The sequence below is a fragment of the Passer montanus genome, unplaced genomic scaffold, assembly GCF_014805655.1.
Source record: "Passer montanus isolate IOZ18808 unplaced genomic scaffold, ASM1480565v1 scaffold83, whole genome shotgun sequence".
In the NCBI taxonomy this organism is placed as follows: Eukaryota; Metazoa; Chordata; class Aves; order Passeriformes; family Passeridae; genus Passer; species Passer montanus.
Window position 1 is genome coordinate 1,093,976 of NW_024373590.1, and position 18,681 is coordinate 1,112,656.

At 36.8% G+C, this 18,681-nt stretch overlaps 1 protein-coding gene across 7 annotated transcripts in view; it reads left to right on the forward strand.

Moving 5' to 3' along the window:
- Positions 1–18,681, forward strand: part of CSNK1G3 (casein kinase 1 gamma 3) — a 70,468-nt gene that overhangs the window by 38,142 nt on the left and 13,645 nt on the right. For 6 of the 7 annotated variants that reach the window (XM_039733098.1, XM_039733097.1, XM_039733099.1 and 3 more), the window contains 7 exons: positions 5,124–5,272; positions 6,496–6,730; positions 13,849–13,934; positions 14,062–14,146; positions 16,093–16,241; positions 17,212–17,307; positions 17,939–18,034. In XM_039733098.1, coding sequence (XP_039589032.1) covers positions 5,124–5,272; positions 6,496–6,730; positions 13,849–13,934; positions 14,062–14,146; positions 16,093–16,241; positions 17,212–17,307; positions 17,939–18,034 — 896 coding nt within the window. Of the gene's footprint in view, positions 1–5,123; positions 5,273–6,495; positions 6,731–13,848; positions 13,935–14,061; positions 14,147–16,092; positions 16,242–17,185; positions 17,308–17,938; positions 18,035–18,681 lie in introns of all 7 variants that reach the window. The other variant, XM_039733102.1, reaches the window with a different exon arrangement.

Below are 18,681 nucleotides of genomic sequence, written 5' to 3' on the forward strand. Positions count from 1 at the left end.
TGTGTTTGAGTTGTCATACTTCATATCCTTTCTATACATATTGCCAGCTCACATTCAGTATAAGTGCAAAGTGAGTTTTATTAGTAACTTCATGTAAATATTGCTTTGAACTATACTTCTAGGTAGGTTGCTGAGAATTTGGTCTTAAATTGACGGCTGTTTCTTTAATTTTTTTAGTCACGCTGTCCTGCTTTATTACTTCTGTTGTAATTTGACTGGGATTATTATACTGGGGAATAAACAATAAGCAGTTAGTTGGAGTGGTTGGTAATCATAATAAAATTAAAAAAACTAAACATGCAGGGGATCTTAGAAAACAAAGCTCTAAGCTTAATTTAAGAATATAGTATTAGAGAACTTAAACTGAATCAAATATCGAATCTCTTCTCTGAAGAGGAATCTGTTCATAGGCACTGTTCAGCTGTATACTGATGGTTCCTGTGGTTTTATCATGAGTTGTTTGGTGAAAACTCTGACTCAGTTTTGAGTTTTTGCTGCTGATATGCTTCCTTTAATAGGAAAGTTGAGCTGCTCAGTTGTTAATGTGAATATGCTAATATTTATGTTTATGTGACTAAACATAAATGGTAATGACTACTTTATTTTTTAAGTAGTCCAACAAAATTATAAAGATGTTGCTTGCATTTTTTCTTGTTTTGTGGCAAGCCTTTTCTAGGATTTAGCTTAAGGATATGTACAGGATTTTCTGAATTTAAAGTAATTTTTCCCCCTGGAATAAATGCAAGAGATCTGGTAAGAATGTCAGCTGCGTAATACAGTTACATGATAATGTTTCTGAGAAACAGTAGTTACCGGCCATAAGAAGCCTGGCTGTATGCAAAAATGTGTATTGGTTTTGTATTGTGATATCACACAGATTTCGGAGATTGTGGGTGTTGTGAGGAATACAATAGCTGTAATTGTGAAAGGAAGCTTGGTAAGACAATTCACTGAACAAAGTAAATGTTAGATAAATGGATATTTGATTTAATAATGATTACCATAAAATGCATCTCTAATTCTGTTTTAGTAATGTAAATAACTAAAGAGTTTTCCTTTGAAATAGATCTAATTATTTTATTACTGTTTCTTCTTTTTGCAAACATATTCTTACATTTGTAAGTAAGAGATGTAGTCTAAGTGTTGTGGTGACATAGTGTCTCATTCTGCGTTTAGAGTTTTATAGTTTGTGGCTGATCATGATTTCAGTAGCATTAAGGTGCTATGTTTCCAGAGACTGTGTGACCTTCTGTGTATGCTGCTTTGGCTCAAGTCAGAACACGCTACCCTGAGTTTTATAATCGCTTCCTTTGAGAGGATTCAAACCAGATTCCATAAACTAGATAGGGAATTTTTTTTGTTTGTGGCAGTTTGTTAATTTGTATCCTTGACAAGCATAGCAGTATGAATGTGCTGTGGAAGACAACTGTTACTGCAAATCTTCCAACCAGTTTAAAGTATTTGGCTTGTGTCCAATGAATTGCCACATAGGAAAATTAAGACTGCAGATAAAAGGTGGTGTGGTATAAGAAGCTGAATACACGACACCATGATGTGCAAGAGCAGTCTTGCGTGTTTTATTGGCATTTATGTGTCTGATTGAACAGATTCTAAGCAATAGGATGTAATGCAGATACCATCAGTCTGTTTCTTGACAATATTAGAGAAAGCTCTAAAAGGAAATGGTATTACAAGAAACTGAAGAACTCTGAAAAATTACTTACTACCTTAATAGCTTTACAAATTTAGATTGTATTGTAGAGACGTTTTGCCAAGATACAGCTCAAAATTAAGTCAGTAACCTGACTTAATACATCAATAGATGAGGTTAAATGCAAGTGGTATTGCCATTGACCTGTGAGTTACATATTCCTTTGTCTGTCTCTGCTGCCTGTTTATCAAGGTAATACTTTTTTTTCTGAATGAGGACACACACATAAAATAATTGACACTATGGTGTAATACCTGTGTCAAACCAAATAAATGGATTTTTTTTCCTTAAGATATAAATGTGTTTGTGCTAGTCATATATATTGCTACATGCAGTAGCTACATATGCTACATGCATTGCTACATGAACAACATGCACTCTCAAGCTTAAACCAGGTTTCGTGATGAAGTTCTTGAAAAAGACAACCAAGATGTATAATGGTCCCAAAGCAGAAATAGATTACTGTTTTCTTGGTTTTAAAGAGGTTTGGCAGATACAGTTTTATCTACTAGTCATGTTTTCTTTATTCTAATATTTTATCCTTTCATCAGTTGTAGAGGAAGTCGGATCTGTCAGCTTTAAAAACTCTCTGGACTTCATGTACATAAACATGGTGGACTAAAGTATTTAAGTGAAGAGTATAATCCATACATTCACATAGCTGTTTTAGGGAGCTCTCCTTGCCCCCCTGCTTTCCCCACCCCACCTTCTCAGTGGATAGTCAAGGACTTTTAGAGTGTTTGGACTGATTTTGGGGACCAGAGGTGTACAGCAGTAATATTTTAGGTGGCTAATGAAAGTTAACTTTTATAGAAGAATCCAAGTCATGTTCAAAATAGTTAATTTCCAAGTCAAGACTTCTTTGATATTTGTCAAGAATAAAATAGGGTTAAAATCATACTGGCTGTAAATTGGGTTTACGATTTCATGACAGGGAAGTCATCTATTGTGGATTACTTTAGTCAATTGAGCCCATTAAAATGAAAGTGTTTTAGTTGTCAACAATATCAATATTTCCCTATCCCTATCAATATCTAGGGATAGGGAAATATGACTGGTACCTAAAAAAAGGATTCTAGTTTCAGAATTTTAAACCTAGAAAGGAAAGTGTTTAGTTGTTAAAGTAACTTAGTGGGAGTACTAAGTGAATCTACTTTTTTGGCCACAAGTAAGTTTCCTTTTTTATGGAAGAAGAGGAAGTTATATATAAATTCTAGTGACATTTGTGTGACAAGCACTGTATTCTGCTTATAACTGGGAAGGGGTACTACTTTTAAAAAAGGATTTTTAAGAATGGAGAGAAGATCTGTCAAGGTACTAGAAAGGATTGAATGGTAATCAAATTAATTGTTAATCAAGAAACTGAAGACCAGTGGCTTGTTTAAATTCACAGCAGGACAACTAGGATGCACCTTAAAAGCTCAGCGTATTTTCTTCTTTTGTTCTGCAGTTGTTTGAGCCAGAGTAATTCAAAATGGAAATAAAATACACCTTCTTAATTGGTAATAAGTAGTGGAATATCTTGTCAAAATAGGGATTTCTTATGTATCTAAAAATGAGAGTTTCTTTTTTTTTTAACTTAAAGCAATATGTCTTAAAGGTTTATATACGAGATCTTGCATTATCTCTCTGTAGTGGGAGAAAAAGCCTCCTATATGATTTTATTAGTTTAATTTTTATTTTTATTAGTTTTTATTAGCATGTTACATTCTGAATTTTGGAGATTTACAGACACGGAGAAAGAATGTAAGTAGCAGAATGATACCTGCTTATTGCTTTTAAGCAAAAGTACTAAGAGTGCTTTGGTTAAGAACCAAAGCCCCTACCTTCTAGTACTTTGAGCTGTTAATATCAAATTATTTTATTAACATGGGTAATTTTAGACAAGATGCTCCATATGCACTGCAGAAGTTATTACATCTTAAACATAGTTTTGGGATGTTTTGGAATTCTCATCTAATCAGAGGATCAAGTGTTTTAGATATCTATCTGGTATGATAGATAGATAGATAGAATTCAGGATGATATTTTTAAATTGAAGAGCACTATCTCATACCTTATTCTGATACATAATGTAATATGGTCAGTGCTTCTTCATTAGTAGCAATAAGCTGCTCTTGTGAAGTCTTTCTGAAGTGGGTACAATTCTGCATTTTAAGTATATTAGTATAGAGATTGGTGTGATTATACATATTGAAAACCAAATTGTAGCTTGAGTCTTCTGAAAACTGAACAGTTCAGCTGATTTTTAGGGGTTCTTCTTCAAATATTCCGACATGTAGGAAAAGAAATTAGTGAAAAACTTCTTAAAAACAGTGCTTTGATCTGATGTTAATTTTGCTAAAACAGTATTTTTTAATAATTTTTTTACCCAAAGCTGTAGCAAATACAATTACAATTTTGTGCCCTCAGTGTAAGTGTCTGTATAGTAAGGTAGGAAAAATTTAAGGCTTTATGTACTTCAGAAAACTCTCAGAATTAGGGTTACATTTGGCCTACAGAGAATGAAGGTGAAATCCAGTGTTTCATTAAAGTGTTCTGAAAACAGGTTTGGTATTTCTGTGTAGTGCAGTATTGAAACATTGGACACTGTAGAAAAGGCTCACATGAAAAGAATACATTTCAGAGTATTAAATATTTGGAATAAATGAAACAGAGGATGTGTACTACAGAACAAAAAACCAAAGATCTGGAATAACTAGCTTCCCTGAGTATACAAAATTTATTCTGCTGAATGAGGATGATGTCCTGAATGTGTGAAAAAATACAAGATGAGTAGAATAAATTAAATCAAGTAATTTTTAATTAAATAGATATACAATGCATATTTTACAAAAAGGAAGTAAAATTGGATTATAAGGCTTTAACTAGTTTATATTTTCAAACTTCTGGATTGTCTGTCTCTCTTAAGGCATGTGTTCATTTAAAACTATGAAGTCCAGACTTATGTATCATTGCACTATTGGGTTCATTAATCTCTTTTTGGTTTTTTAGAATGATTTCTGTAGATTATAAGGTGGTTTATTCCTAAAGGTAGGAATAGCCTTAATTTGAAAAGTTTAATTTAAATGCATTTTTTGGTACAAGAGCCTTTCTTCATAGCATTTCAAAATCCTGTTTCAATTTATGGTTACAAAACTTAATAGAGAGGTTATAATTTTGATTATTTATAAAAATCTTTATCTTTCACAAGTCAAATATGTAATAGTACCATTTTCATTAAAATTTTTGTGACTGTCTTCAATATTCCTGTTGTGTCTTTTACCTGTAGTTTTTATGAGGTTTATTTTTGTTTTTATGTGCAAAATGTATTTTTAACTTATGATCAACTTGAAATTGGGTAGGAATTGTATTGCTATGTACCTTAATCTTATTTAACCCCTTATCATCACTTTGTATTTTCATTTCACAGATGGAGTACCTCAGGTTTATTATTTTGGCCCATGTGGCAAATATAATGCTATGGTGCTAGAACTACTTGGACCTAGCCTGGAAGATTTATTTGACTTGTGTGGTAGGACATTTTCTCTTAAAACCGTTCTTATGATAGCCATACAGTTGGTAAGTAGAATAGATGTTAATTTGAGTGTTCACTAGAATAACAGTCTTCAGTTGATTAAATGCTTACTTGAGATTTGCACTTTTCATGTTTTAAATTGTTGTTAGTGATATGTAAAATGCTTGTGATTCAGTTTAAGCAGGAATACTCTTACATTGCTTTCATTTTCTTTGTTCCAGTTTTTCAAGTCAGTTTATGTATGTAATTACCTGTGTCTTTGAGTTCTCATCACAATCTAAAATCATGAATTTTAGTTTGACATACTCTTTCAAAAAAGAAAACCTTAAAGAAATAAAAGTAATTTTAGCCCACATAAGCAATTGTATTATAAGACTCTTAATAGCATAAGTATTTTTTTCCTAGGCATTCTTATAAGAAGGCAAACAAACAAATGAAAAAATTCTCCAAATCCTTCCAGAAATTATAGCACAAAATTACTCAGCAAAGAATTTTTGAAGATTTCCTTATTTGGTTCTAATTTGAGGGTAGGTGGAAGTGGAAGGGATGCTTAAGGCTGTGCATGTTTACCAGATTTCCACTTCCCTAAATAGTGATATTTTTACCTGTAATGGTTAATAATAGCTGTTTAGAACATGATTATAATTATATAACAGGCCTCCAACTACAGACATACAGACACATTGAACTTATATACAGCCAAAATGACCAAGTTCTTATTTTTAAATGCTCAAGTCCTCACAAGTTCAAAGATCAGCTTTATTTACTACTTCATGTTCTTTTCTGAGTGTGGAAGTCTTGATGGAAAACAGTTCAGATAGAATGGGCTTTATATGCATAGTGATGAACTTTCAGTGCTCCTCTCATTTATATCTTTAACATGTAATAGATCTACATCAAACTTTGCTGCTTACTTCATGGTGACATAATTTCTGGTTTTACTTTTAATGTGCAGAAAACATACTTGTACCAGCTCTTTTGAGAGACAGAAATGTCTTTTGTTTGTAAGATTCATGACTAATGTCCAGTGTGAAATTTTCCAATACACCAGTTGGTGTATCTGCTTTGGAAAAAGTGTACGATTTTCATTGACTTTAACTGGGAGATACTTCCTTAAGAACAATATTGCTTTGGTCTTAAGATATTAAAAGGGGTGGTTTCTTCTGTGTATAAAGCCAATATGAGATATTTAGCTTCTAACACATTTTAATGTGGCAACCTGAAACTTAAGCTAAACTTCCTTGTCTGTTTTTTTCTTTTATTGAAGATTTCTCGTATGGAATATGTCCATTCAAAGAACTTGATATACAGAGATGTAAAACCTGAGAACTTCTTAATAGGACGACCTGGAAACAAAACCCAGCAAGTTATTCACATTATAGACTTTGGTTTAGCAAAGGAGTATGTAGATCCAGAAACAAAGAAGCACATACCATATCGAGAACACAAGAGCCTTACAGGAACAGCTAGATACATGAGTATAAATACACATTTAGGAAAAGGTACGTGTGCACCTTAGGTACAGAAACAGTTGTGATTTGTCATAAACCATCTTGCTTTCAAGTTAGTTTTTCTCAGTCTGTTGTCATTAAGATCTACAAATTTTGTGTATTGTGTAGAATATGATTTGGCCTTATGGGAATACTGTTTATGGGAATAATCTTTTTTGAATCTCTAGTCATCTTGATCATGTCTTGGGAATTGTCCTCCTTGTTAGCTTTCCTTAAAAGAAAGATGAGGTGTATCTTTTTGTAGCATAATACATTCATATTATAAGTGTACCAAGGCGGTGCGAAGTGTCCGGGAAATAGATGTGCTTATTAAATACGCAGAAGTCAGTAGGTTGCAGTAGCCTGGATTTTCAATGCTTCCTTGCTTTTCTGATCTCTTTGAAATGCACCATAAAATAATAAAATAGCTTAGAGATGATGCTGACTTTTCAATTTTTTTTTCAGTGCTTACACTGATAATAAGACTTTGTCAGAGTCATTAAAGCTTATGCCAGTAAGCTAAAGAAATTACAGGATGTATATAAATATAAAAGTTGTTATTATTGAATGAATAAATTCACCTTGAGAAAGGTATGAGCACTCAGATCTTTGTTTATTACAGCTATAGAGAGGTTTTCTAGTGAAAACAGTTAGTTCTACCCCTTTGAATTTGTGTAAGCCAGTTGCTTATCACTGCATGGTAATCATTAATTAGGTTATTCTTTGAATTGATCATAGAAACATTGCACAGTTATTGTAAGCATAACTGTTAATACAGCAAATGAGAAACCATTCACACTTCTCAGGCAGGAATAAGGTGCCTTATCAATAAAGCAGAACTATGGAATCACTGAGGTTGGAAAATATCCTTAGAGTCATCGAGTCCAACTGTTAACCCAGCACTGCTAAATCCACCACTAAACCATGCCCCTAAGGGCTGCATCTACAAGACTTTTAAGATACCTCTGGAAATGGTGACTCAATCACTTCCCTGGGCTGCCTTTTCCAGTGTTTGAGAACCCTTTTGGTGAAGCAAATGTTTCCAATATCCAATGTAAACTTTCCTGTGGCACGGCATGAGGCTTTTTCCTGTTGTCCTATTCCTTGGTCCTTGGGAGAAAAGGCCAGCCCTCACCTGGCTGCACCCACTTTTCAGGGAGTTGTAGAGAATGATAAGCTCTCCCCTGAACCACCTTTTCTGAACACCCTCAGCTCCGTCAGCTGCTCCTTATAGGATCTGTGCTTCCAACCCTTCACTAGCCTTGTTGCTCTTTAGTACTCCAGTACATCAAGTGTAGGGTTTGAGCTTTCTAAATCTGACTTTTGGAGCTCAGGTTCTTAAAAGAACCTGATAAAAGAAGCATCCACTATATTTTTCAGGTATAAATGGTGATGTCCACTTAATGTGACTGTTACATGTTTGACACTGGGCTCTCATCTCCACTAGCAGGATAGACTTTTGATTATTACAACATTTTCAACAGTGGCACCACTTTTAAAATAAAATTTTTTACTCCTCCTTAAATACGAAGATTGCCTCCAAACCTTTTAAGAAAAACAAACCAAAATATAAAACTGGTAATTACTTGAAGAGCAAACTGAATTTTGATTACATGTCTGATATTTACACAGGATGTGTTTATTTTTGTCTAATGGTAACTTGTTTAATCATAGAATGGTTTGGGTTGGAAAGGATCTTAAAGATCATCAGTTCCAACCCTGTTGCCATAGGCTGGAACACCAGGTTCAAAGCCTCATGCAGATTTGCCTTGGACAGTTCCATGTATGAGACATCCACAGCTTCTCTGGGCAAGGTGTTTCAGTGTCTTGCCACTCTCACACTGAAGAATTTCACCTGAATATTTAATCTAAACTTACTGTTAATCAGTATGAAACCACTAATTCTTGTCCTGTCGCTACGTGTCCTTGTAAAAAGTCCCTGCATAGCTTTCTAGTAAGCTCTCTTTGGGTACTGGAAGGTGCTGTAATGTCTCCCTGAAGCCTTTTTTTCTCCAGCCTGAACAGCAGCAACTCTCAGACTGCCTTCATGGAGTGGGGGGGGTACTGCCTGAATGTCTTCATGGACTTGCTTGATCAGGTCCGTATCCTTTGTATCTTAGGTACTTCAGAGCTGGGTGCTGCACTGCAGGTGGGGTCTCACCAGATCAGAGCAGAGGTGTAGAATCCCCTCCCTCGCTCTACTGGCCACACTGTTGTGGATGCAGCCCAGGACACATTTGGCTTTCTGGGCTGTGAGTGCACATTGTGGGGTCGTGTCCCACCTCTCATCCACCAGCTTGTGGAAATCCTTCTGAGGGCTGCTCTGCATTCTCTGTCCCACCTGTATTTTTGCTTGGATTGCCGTAGCTTAGGTGCAGGTCATTGCACTTTTTGTTGTCATGTTCACACAGGCCCACCTCCCAATCCTGTCCAGTCCCCCGGTAGCATCCCTTCCCTCAAGCATGCTGACAGCACCACACAGCCAGGTGTCATTGGCAGACTTGGTGAGGGTGCTCTTGATCCCACTGTCCATGACACCAGCAAAGGTGTTACTCAGCAGTGGTTCCAGTATGACCCCTAAGGAACTAGTGTCCGTTTCGACAGGGAATTCTTGAACATGATTTACAGTGTCACCACTCAGCCAATTCCTTATCTACTTGTTTCATCTGTCAAATCAGCGTCTCTCCAGTTCAGAGACAAGGATGTCCTGTGTTACAGTGTCACATGCTTAGCACGTATCCAGCTAGATCATGGTTGCTCTGGTTGGTTGCTCTGTCATCATGCACTAACACTGTAGTTGCGTTGAAGGCCACCAAATTTGTCAGGCATGATTTGCCCCTACCGAAGCCATGTTGACCATCATCAGTCACCTCCTTCTTTTCCATGTTCCTCAGTATATTTACTATGAGGATCTACAGTGTGATCTTGCCAGGCCCTGAGGTGAGACTGACGGGTCTATAGTTCCTCATGCCTTCCTTTTCTTACATTTGTAATAATAGGCGTTATCTTTCTCCTCTTTTAGTCTGTGGAATCTTTACCTGGGCTGTAATGACTTCTCAGGTGTAGTGGATGTAATGGTAGTGTCTTTGCCTGAGACTCCCTAAAGACTTGTAGATGCATCTCAGCAGGTCCCATGGACTTGTGCACCTTCATGTTCCTTAGATGGGCTCCTGATCTACAGTGTTCTTCATTCTGCCAGTCCATGCCCTTGTTTTCCTGTGACATGAGTGATGTGACTGGAATACATACCAGGGAAGATGGAGGCTAAAAAGTAATTTAATGTTCCCAATATCCAGTCTAAACTTTCTGTGGCACAACCTGAGTTATTTTTTGCCTCAGCTTTTTCCATATCCCAGGCCTCCTGTTTCCTTCTGGAGAGGTCATGCGTTTTTCCTAGTTTTCCTTCTGTCTTCATCTTACTTACAGAAGCTCTTCTTGTTGCCCTTGACATCCCTGGCCACATTTAATCCTATTAGGGTTTGAGCTTTCTTAAGCTGATTTCTGGCTGCTGGACAATTTCTCTGTATGCTTTCCAGACTATCTATCCTTGCTTCCCCTCTCTATATGCTTCCTTTTTCTTTTTTTTTTTTTATTCATCCAGGAACTCACTGTTCATCCATGCAGGCCTCCTGATGTTTTGTGTTTGACTTTGTTGGAAGGCGTTGCTCCTGGGCTTGGAGGAATTAATGTTTAAATATTAACCAGCTTCTTTAGGACCCTGCTACCCTGCAGAGCTTTATCTCATGGTACTCTGCCAGGCAGATGCCTGAAGAGGCCAAGCTGCATCTGCTGAAATTCAGGGTTCTGGGTTTGCTTTGCTCCCTTCTCACTACCTTTAGGATCTCAAACTCCAGCATTTCATGATCACTGCAGCCAAGGCTTCCCCTGAGCTTCTCATTCCTCACCAGCCTCTCCTTGTTGATGAGAACAAGCTCCAGCATGGGCACATCTCCTTTTTACATTCTCTGTCACTTGGAGAAGGAAGCTATCATCAAGGATAACTTACTGGATTGCTGATGCCTTGCTGTCTTGTCACTCCAGGAGATATCAGAGTGGTTGAGGTTCCCCTGTGAGGACCAGGGCTTGTGAACATGAGGTGGTTCCTGTATATTGGTAGACAACTGTTACGAATGAGTGTTTGAGATCACTTAAAAAATCATCAGCGAGGGTAGCAGTAAAAAACAGGTTTAATATTAAGCAACGACAAAGTTCTTTGCAAGATTCACTCTGCCGCTTACTAGTCAGTTACACCAAGGAAAAAGAGAAAACCCAAACGTCTACTAAAATCTGGTCAATCAAAACAGAAATGAACTGAGAACTGTCTAGGGCTGTGTGTGTGTTTAGGTGCATGTGACAAGTGACAAAAGGACAGTGAGGGCAAGTATAAAAAAGAATACAGCCTAAAAGCTTAACAGTACTCAGAAGTATTTAACCTTAACTTACACCTTTACTTAAGCCTTAAACTTAACAATTCAATGTAGGAGTTAGCACTTAACAGCATTTAACCTGTCTTGTAACTTAACCTTCCTTACAAGCTTAACTTTGATATCCAAGATACTTGAACATCTAAGAGAGCAGCATTTCTCCCAAAATTTGCTATAGCATATATGTATGCTTATGCACACAGGCAGAATCAGTGTAAAGTACCTGTGAAAAAATTCCCCTCAAAGGCAGTGAAATACTCACTCTGGGTGCTTTTGCATTTCTTCATTGTGCAAAGAGTTGAGCCTTGAGGAGGAGGGGTATTGGCCTACAATTCATTTTTGTCAGCAGTCATCTGAGTGCAGCAAACTTTGGAGATGGTGGGCTCTGAGAGGCCCAGCTCAGAGAGAGATTGCTGGTCACAACTGCTGCAGTCCAGAAGAACTCAAAAGGTTCTCATTTTAGGCCACTGTTTTATAGGGTCACAAGAGAGTGGGCTTTAGTCATAATAATCTTTCATCCTGGCCACAGTGTAGGTTGGCACATAGTTGAAAGTGTGAGAACAGGGATGTTATGCTACACAAGCAAGAAAAATAGTTTCCAAGGCTGTTCATAAAGAAAACATGAGCTTCTTAGACAGCAGGGACTCCTAGGAGCAAAGGGTTTCTAATAAACTCAAGAAAAGCTGAGCCCAGGTGCTGTTGTCACGCTGAGACATAATGAGCTTTTTTTCAGATAGCAGTGTGGCTTAGAAGGGGTGGGGGAGGGATGAACCACCATGGGGACTCAGCTACTCAGTCCGGCTGGCTGGAGGGCCTGTGGCTACTTAGCCCTGCCCTCCCATTAATCGTTCCCCAGTAGCTCAAGGTCAGTTCCTCATCCATCCCCAAAATGGGGGCAAATGGGATAAAGCTCCATACACTCAGCTGGCTATTGCCTGGAGGGTGCCATTGCCTCCTGGTCTCCCTTGCCTCTCCTTCCTAAACAGCCTGAATCATTCTAGTACAACAATTTTTTTTACATTCTGTGATATGTAGTGTATTTTTTGCACATATATATATTAACGTGCAGTGAGACATATAGAGCACTGAAGGTCCTCAAGCTCTGTGTTTACAGAGACAGTGGCATATAGGATACAGTTTGCTCTGAAAATAGTGGTAATAAGACAATTTCTTAGGGTGGTATTTTTAGTCTGTAGATAATTTCCTGAGCTGCTTGAATGGTCTGACAGCTGACCCTTGTAAAAAAAAAAAAAAAGTGTTTTCAGTAAAGAGGGAGGCTGTCAGATTCACATTCTCTTAAAAGTTATTTTGAGTGTGTCTCTATTGACCTGTAACTTTATCTGTTAGTGTGTATGAGTAAGGAAGGATGTTGTCCTTGAATAAAAAGTGTATTTTAGGATCCATAGCATTTAAAGCTGTCATAACAAATGCATAGCTACTAGAAAGACTTTAAATGTTTAATCAAAACTTGCTCAAAATCACCAAAGCCCACTCTTATAAGGTGTATATAGGAAATACATACTTACTGAACATCCCGTAGTCAATAATCTTTTGGTTCAGAAGAGACATTTGATCAACGATTTCTGGTAATTTTGTGCCAAGTTGGGAGTCTGAATGTGGAATAGAAGGTATTTTGTTTATGTGAATAATAACATGACTTTATTCAGAGAGCTATTTGAAGGTAATACAAATACTCTGCAGCCCTTACTAGCATGTCGCTGGTGTTCTACCTTTCAATAAGATAATTTCTTTTAGGGATAAAATTACTCTGCTTCTTCTCCAGTTCACTTCATTTTCAGGAAGGGAAAGTGAGATTACAGAAAGTGTAGATTCTGACTGGGAGGTTAATGAAGAGAAAGATCTGTATATTTTGGGATTTCCCTAAATTCAGAAGAACAGTGTGTTAAAGTGTTGTCGAAGTTATTTGTCTACAGAAAGCATAGTCACATGGAGTCATAACTTACTCTAATTTAGCCATCTGTAATGCTCTCTGGGGAACTACCCATATCCTTGATTGTATTGGTATTTTCATGATAGTGCTTAATTATTACAGAGGCAGAGGTTAATAATTGTACAATGAATACTTGAAAGTCTTCTGGGAATGAAGCAAGTCTGCTCTTAATATGAATAGAAAGGCCAAATAAGGCCAATTTCTTTAAACGTGTACTTATCCTCAAACAAAACCAGGAAAACCTCATTCTTACCTTTAGTACATGTGCTCTCTTGTCAGAGCTGTCATAGGTTCTAGATTAAGAATCAGTTTTGCAGGAGCCAAACTTGTTTGTAATCTAAACCATCCACAAATAATTCTGCATTGGATCAATTTTGATTAACTTCCTACTGCAAGAACAATGAACATTTGGTCCTAACATTTTATTAAATCCTAAAGTTTACTAAATCCTGAAGTTTTTCCAGTAGCTAAAAAAAAAAATCCCTTCTGCATTTTTGAGAATGATTTCTTTCAGCAAGATTTCTTTAAAGTGCTGTTGAGATGAATACACCTGCAGTCTGCATCTGCTTTTTTTCTGGGTTTAGCGGTGTTCTTAAGGCAGTCCATAGTACACAAGAATGCCCTCAAATCCTCAGTTTGGTATCAAGTACTTTATACCTAACAGTTAGTTTTATATAATTTGGAAGCTAGTCTTCTAGATATAATGTAAAATTACACAGATGGAAGTTTCTAATAATATTTGCATTTTGTTTCAGAGCAAAGTAGAAGAGATGATTTGGAAGCATTGGGTCATATGTTTATGTATTTCCTCAGAGGAAGTCTTCCATGGCAAGGTTTAAAGGTAGCGGGTTTTGATATCTGCCTCTGTCCTGTTTTCAGATCATCAGCTTTTATTGACATGTTTGGTGTTTTGGTTTTTTTGAATGTTTGTCTGTAACTTCAGAAGCTTGTTTGTTCTTCTGTCACAGGCGGATACATTAAAGGAACGTTACCAGAAAATTGGAGACACTAAACGAGCAACTCCTATAGAAGTATTGTGTGAAAACTTCCCAGGTAATGTCTGCTGTTACATAAAAATGTTGTGTATTGGTTTATAAAATGAAACTGGCATAGATAATTGCTGGAGTTTAAAATAACAGTATGTGTCATAGATCACAGTATCTCAGAATGGATCAGGTTGGAAGGGATCACAGCAGGTTATGTGGTCCAATCTCCTGCTCAAGCAGGGCCATCCCAGAGGACATGGCATAGGATTGTGTCCAGACTGTTCTTGAATATCTACAGTGAAGGAGATGCCAAAACCTCTCTGAGTAACCTCTTCCAGTACTCAGTCTCCTGCACAGTAAAGAAGTTCTTCCTCATTTTTGAGTGGAATTTCCTGTGCATCAGTGTCTGCCCATTGCCTCTCCTGCTATTGCTGGGCACCTCTGAGCTGAGCCTGGATTCATCCTATTGACAACCAGCCCTTAGATATTTATATGTATTACTCAGGTCCCCTCTCAGTTGCCTGTTTTCAAGGCTGAACCCACCCAGCTCCCTCAACCTTTCCTCATATGAAAGATGCTTCAGTCCCAGGATTAACTTAGTAGCCCTTTGCTGTACGCGGTCCAGGAGCTCCATGTCTCTCTTGTGTTGAGGAATACAGAACTGGACATAGCCATTGAGTAGAGGGATAGGTTCACTTCCCTTGACCCGCTCTTCATAATGCCCCCCCTCCCAGGGTTCCATCGGCCTTCTTGGCCCCCAGGGCACACTGCTGGCTCTGAAGAGCTTCTTGTCCACCAAGAGTCCCAGGTCCTTCTGTGCAGAGCTGCTTCCCAGCAGGTTTGACCTCCAGCTTGTGCTGCTGCACAGAATTATTCTTCCCCAGGTGCAGGACCTTGCACATGCCTTTGCTGAATTTCAGAAGGTTCCTCTGTGCCCATCTCTCCAGGCTGTTGAGGTCCTTCTGAAGGGCTGCTCAGCCCTCTGGGCTATCGGCCACTCCTCCCAGCTTGTGTAGTCAGTGAAATTGCTGAGGAGGCCTCTACCCCTTTGTCTGACTCATTGATGGATAAATTAAACAATACTGGGCCTGGACAGAAGAATTGTCCTTTGAAGCAGCAGTAAGCTAATGCTGTTGTTCTTCAAATATAGATTCTTATAAACGAAACATAAAAATACTGTATGTGTGCTTAGAGTAATTAACTAGTCTGCACCTATATCTTCACAATGAAAATTTTGCAAGCCTTTTCAGCTGAAATCTGGTATCATACCCCTGTTAAAAACAAGCTGTATTAGAAACAGCTCCAACTAATATTTAAAATAACTTGTAAGTTTCAGGTGTGACTTCTAGGTCTCTATAAGTACAAGGAGAATCAATGAGGTGTTGGAAAATGGGACAGAAGGAAATATGACGTTTTTTAAAAATTGTAATAAAGTGCTTGGAACACTTGTGTGGCTTGGACATGATTTTGCCAAAATATAAGTGAGCGCCTTGAAAGGTAATCAAAATATCATTGATAGGCAAAGTGGATTTGCTGACAGTAGCTCATGACAAATGAAAGGAAATTGTGTCCACAGTAGGCCTTGTGGACACAAGACTGATGCTTTCTGTTGTATACCCCTTTCTTTACCTTTCCTTAGTCTTGTCTCTGTAAAATTGGTTGGAAAGAAAGAAGAAAGTAGAGGCATTTCTCTCCACACATTTTTGCGCACTGTGCATTAGAATTAGAACATTGAACAGAAGATCTTACAGGTAACAGGAAGGAAAAATTAGTGGGGTATTACTTGCTAGGATATGTTTGGAATATGATAGTATATCTCAGAATATGGTAGCATTTCAAAGAACGTTATTAAGTGACTTTTCTTTCTGATAATTCACAGATTCATGGTGAGCAACTGTTCAGGTTTTATGGGGAGAGGTAGAAGTTGCTTTAAAATGAGATAAGGTGGTGGGGATTTTTTTGAGTTCCATTAAAACAGATAATGGCATATGTATGTATTTCTTATTTATCTAGAGGAAATGGCTACTTATCTACGTTATGTAAGAAGGTTAGATTTTTTTGAAAAGCCAGACTATGACTACTTAAGAAAGCTCTTCACAGACTTACTTGATCGGAAAGGCTATATGTTTGATTATGAATACGACTGGATTGGCAAACAGTTGGTGAGTGCAGTTCTGCTATCAGTAATATAATGTTTTTTTCTGTGATCAGTTTTGAGTTTCATAAGACGTGTGCTTCTCAAGGCTGCTGATAGAGCTATGAACAGTTGCTATTACAAATCCATCTGCAGATGCATGTTCTAACATTATCTTTGTGCTTGAGTGCTTCATATTCTCTTTCTAAATGTGCTCTTATTATCAAAGTATATCTCTGCTCAATCCAAAATGAGGTGGTAGAAATTCAGGTTGTTTTTTGAAGGAACTTAACATTTTGGAAATAATTGTTATTACTGCACGTGGGTTTTTTTGTTCCCAGTATTTTTAAAATGCAGAACTATATATCTGCATATGAGATACACTCAATATATTTATCAGTTCACTATGATAAAATATTGCATAGTTCATTGAATATTTCATCGTGGTGCCTCTAAGGTTTCAGGAAACACTCTGTATAATTTAAGAAATTGTAGATGATGGAGTTTTCTTCAGCTTCTCAAATTTTTTCACTTCTTTTTATTATGTAGGGAAGGGAGGGCTAATATGTGTGTGTTTGACCAGTTTCAGATGACGCACTTCACTCTTCTCTGTGTGATTCTGAAAGAATTGTAGCATTTATTTTATTGCTAAGTATATTTTCAGTGTTTAGCATTAAAAATTTATTTAAGCTTTTGATCAGGTTTCATCAGAATGTCGTAACTGCTAACTGCAGAAAATATCAATCTAAAATCTTTCAGAAAATTAATGCATAATACTTAGAATTGCTACTTCAATATATTCTGTAAGTCATGGTTTGCTTTTTTTCTTGTTAGTATTAGTAAATATCTAGTGAAGTTTCTGCTTTAATCTCATAATTTTGTGTTTCTTGAAACTGACAGATAATTAAATATTATTTTCTGTTACAAGCCAGTAACTTTTGATGAGACTTAGAAATTTATTTTTTTTACCAGTTGCTACATATTGTTTATATTTGTAGCCTACTCCAGTGGGTTCAATACATTCAGACCCTGCAATGTCTTCAAACAGAGAAGCATATCAGCACAGAGACAGAATGCAACAATCCAAAAATCAGGTAAACTGCTCATGTAAGATTATCAGCACTACTATGTCTTTTGTCTAATGATTTGTGCTATGTTTTCATTAGAACCTGAAAATAAAATTGACTCTAGGTTTTCTTTGCTTCCACTTTAAGTAGATCTTTGTTAAATCTACATATATAGAGATACATAAGTATCTCCTAAAAGCTTACCCCTTTGAAGCTATGCTATAATGTAGTGAATCAGTAGTGAATTTTCTCTCTGCTTCTTTTCTCACACTTCTTTATTTGCTGTCTCTCCTCCATTCTCTTTCCGTTCTGACATGTATGTATACGATTTTCACTTTTTTTTTTTAAACCAGGCTAATGACTTAGATGGTAACAAAGTTAGGAATTTAGAGCTGTGTCAGTTTACCTAACCAAAATTGGAGGGTTTTAGTGTGCTTTTTCTTACTAAGAATTTTGAGGTTTAGCTATTTCAGCTCTCTATGAAAATTTTTATGAAGGCATGTATAAGTATGTTGATAATGTTGGAGTGTAATCTATATAGGTATTGAGTGTGTAGTGCTTCTGTACTTCTTAAAAATATGACAATGAATGCACAGATTGTTTGTTTTAAAAATTTTTTCTTCTTTTGCATAAATCCTAATACATTCAAAAATGATAGTCAACAGACCATCGGGCAGCTTGGGACTCACAGCAAACCAATCCACATCATTTGAGGGCTCACCTGGCATCTGACAGACATGGTGGCTCTGTACAGGTATTTTCTGCTTCTTTGCATGACCTAAATCAGTTGTTTTGCATTACATAATACTACTTTCCTGTAATGTATCACACATTTCATGTTTTCATATTAAGATTGCTTAACGGTAATGTTCAGAATGCTTCTATTATTTATTATTTCACAGTTCAGACTGAAAACAGGTGCTGAAACTATGGAACTTCTTGTTGATGGAGTTTCTCTTGCATGTTTCTTAGTAAAAGTCAAACATAAAACAGTTGAGCTGTCTTTTTTACAGAATATATACTTACCTCTGAAAGCAACTGAAGTTTAGACTTTAAATGTGTTAATTGTATTAGCAACTGAAACCCACTGTTTACTGAATTCAGTGTTGTTCAAGCCATGCTTTTGTTTCTTAAGTAAACATCAAATTAAAATGCTACTTAGAGATATTTGCTTAAACTTCACTCTGTTATTCAAATAGTAGTTTACTAGAATAATGTTCCCAGGGCAGCACCTCAGACATCTCAGTGAAAAAATGTGTAGAAACCAAAAGTTTTTCCTATATTACTAGTTTATTTCATCTTCAAAGAGCTCTTTTCCTGGTTTGTTTTCAATTTTTAAAATTAATTTTTGAAATTTTTGATGTCTCACTCTTTGAATATATTTAGGTGTGAAATAGTTGG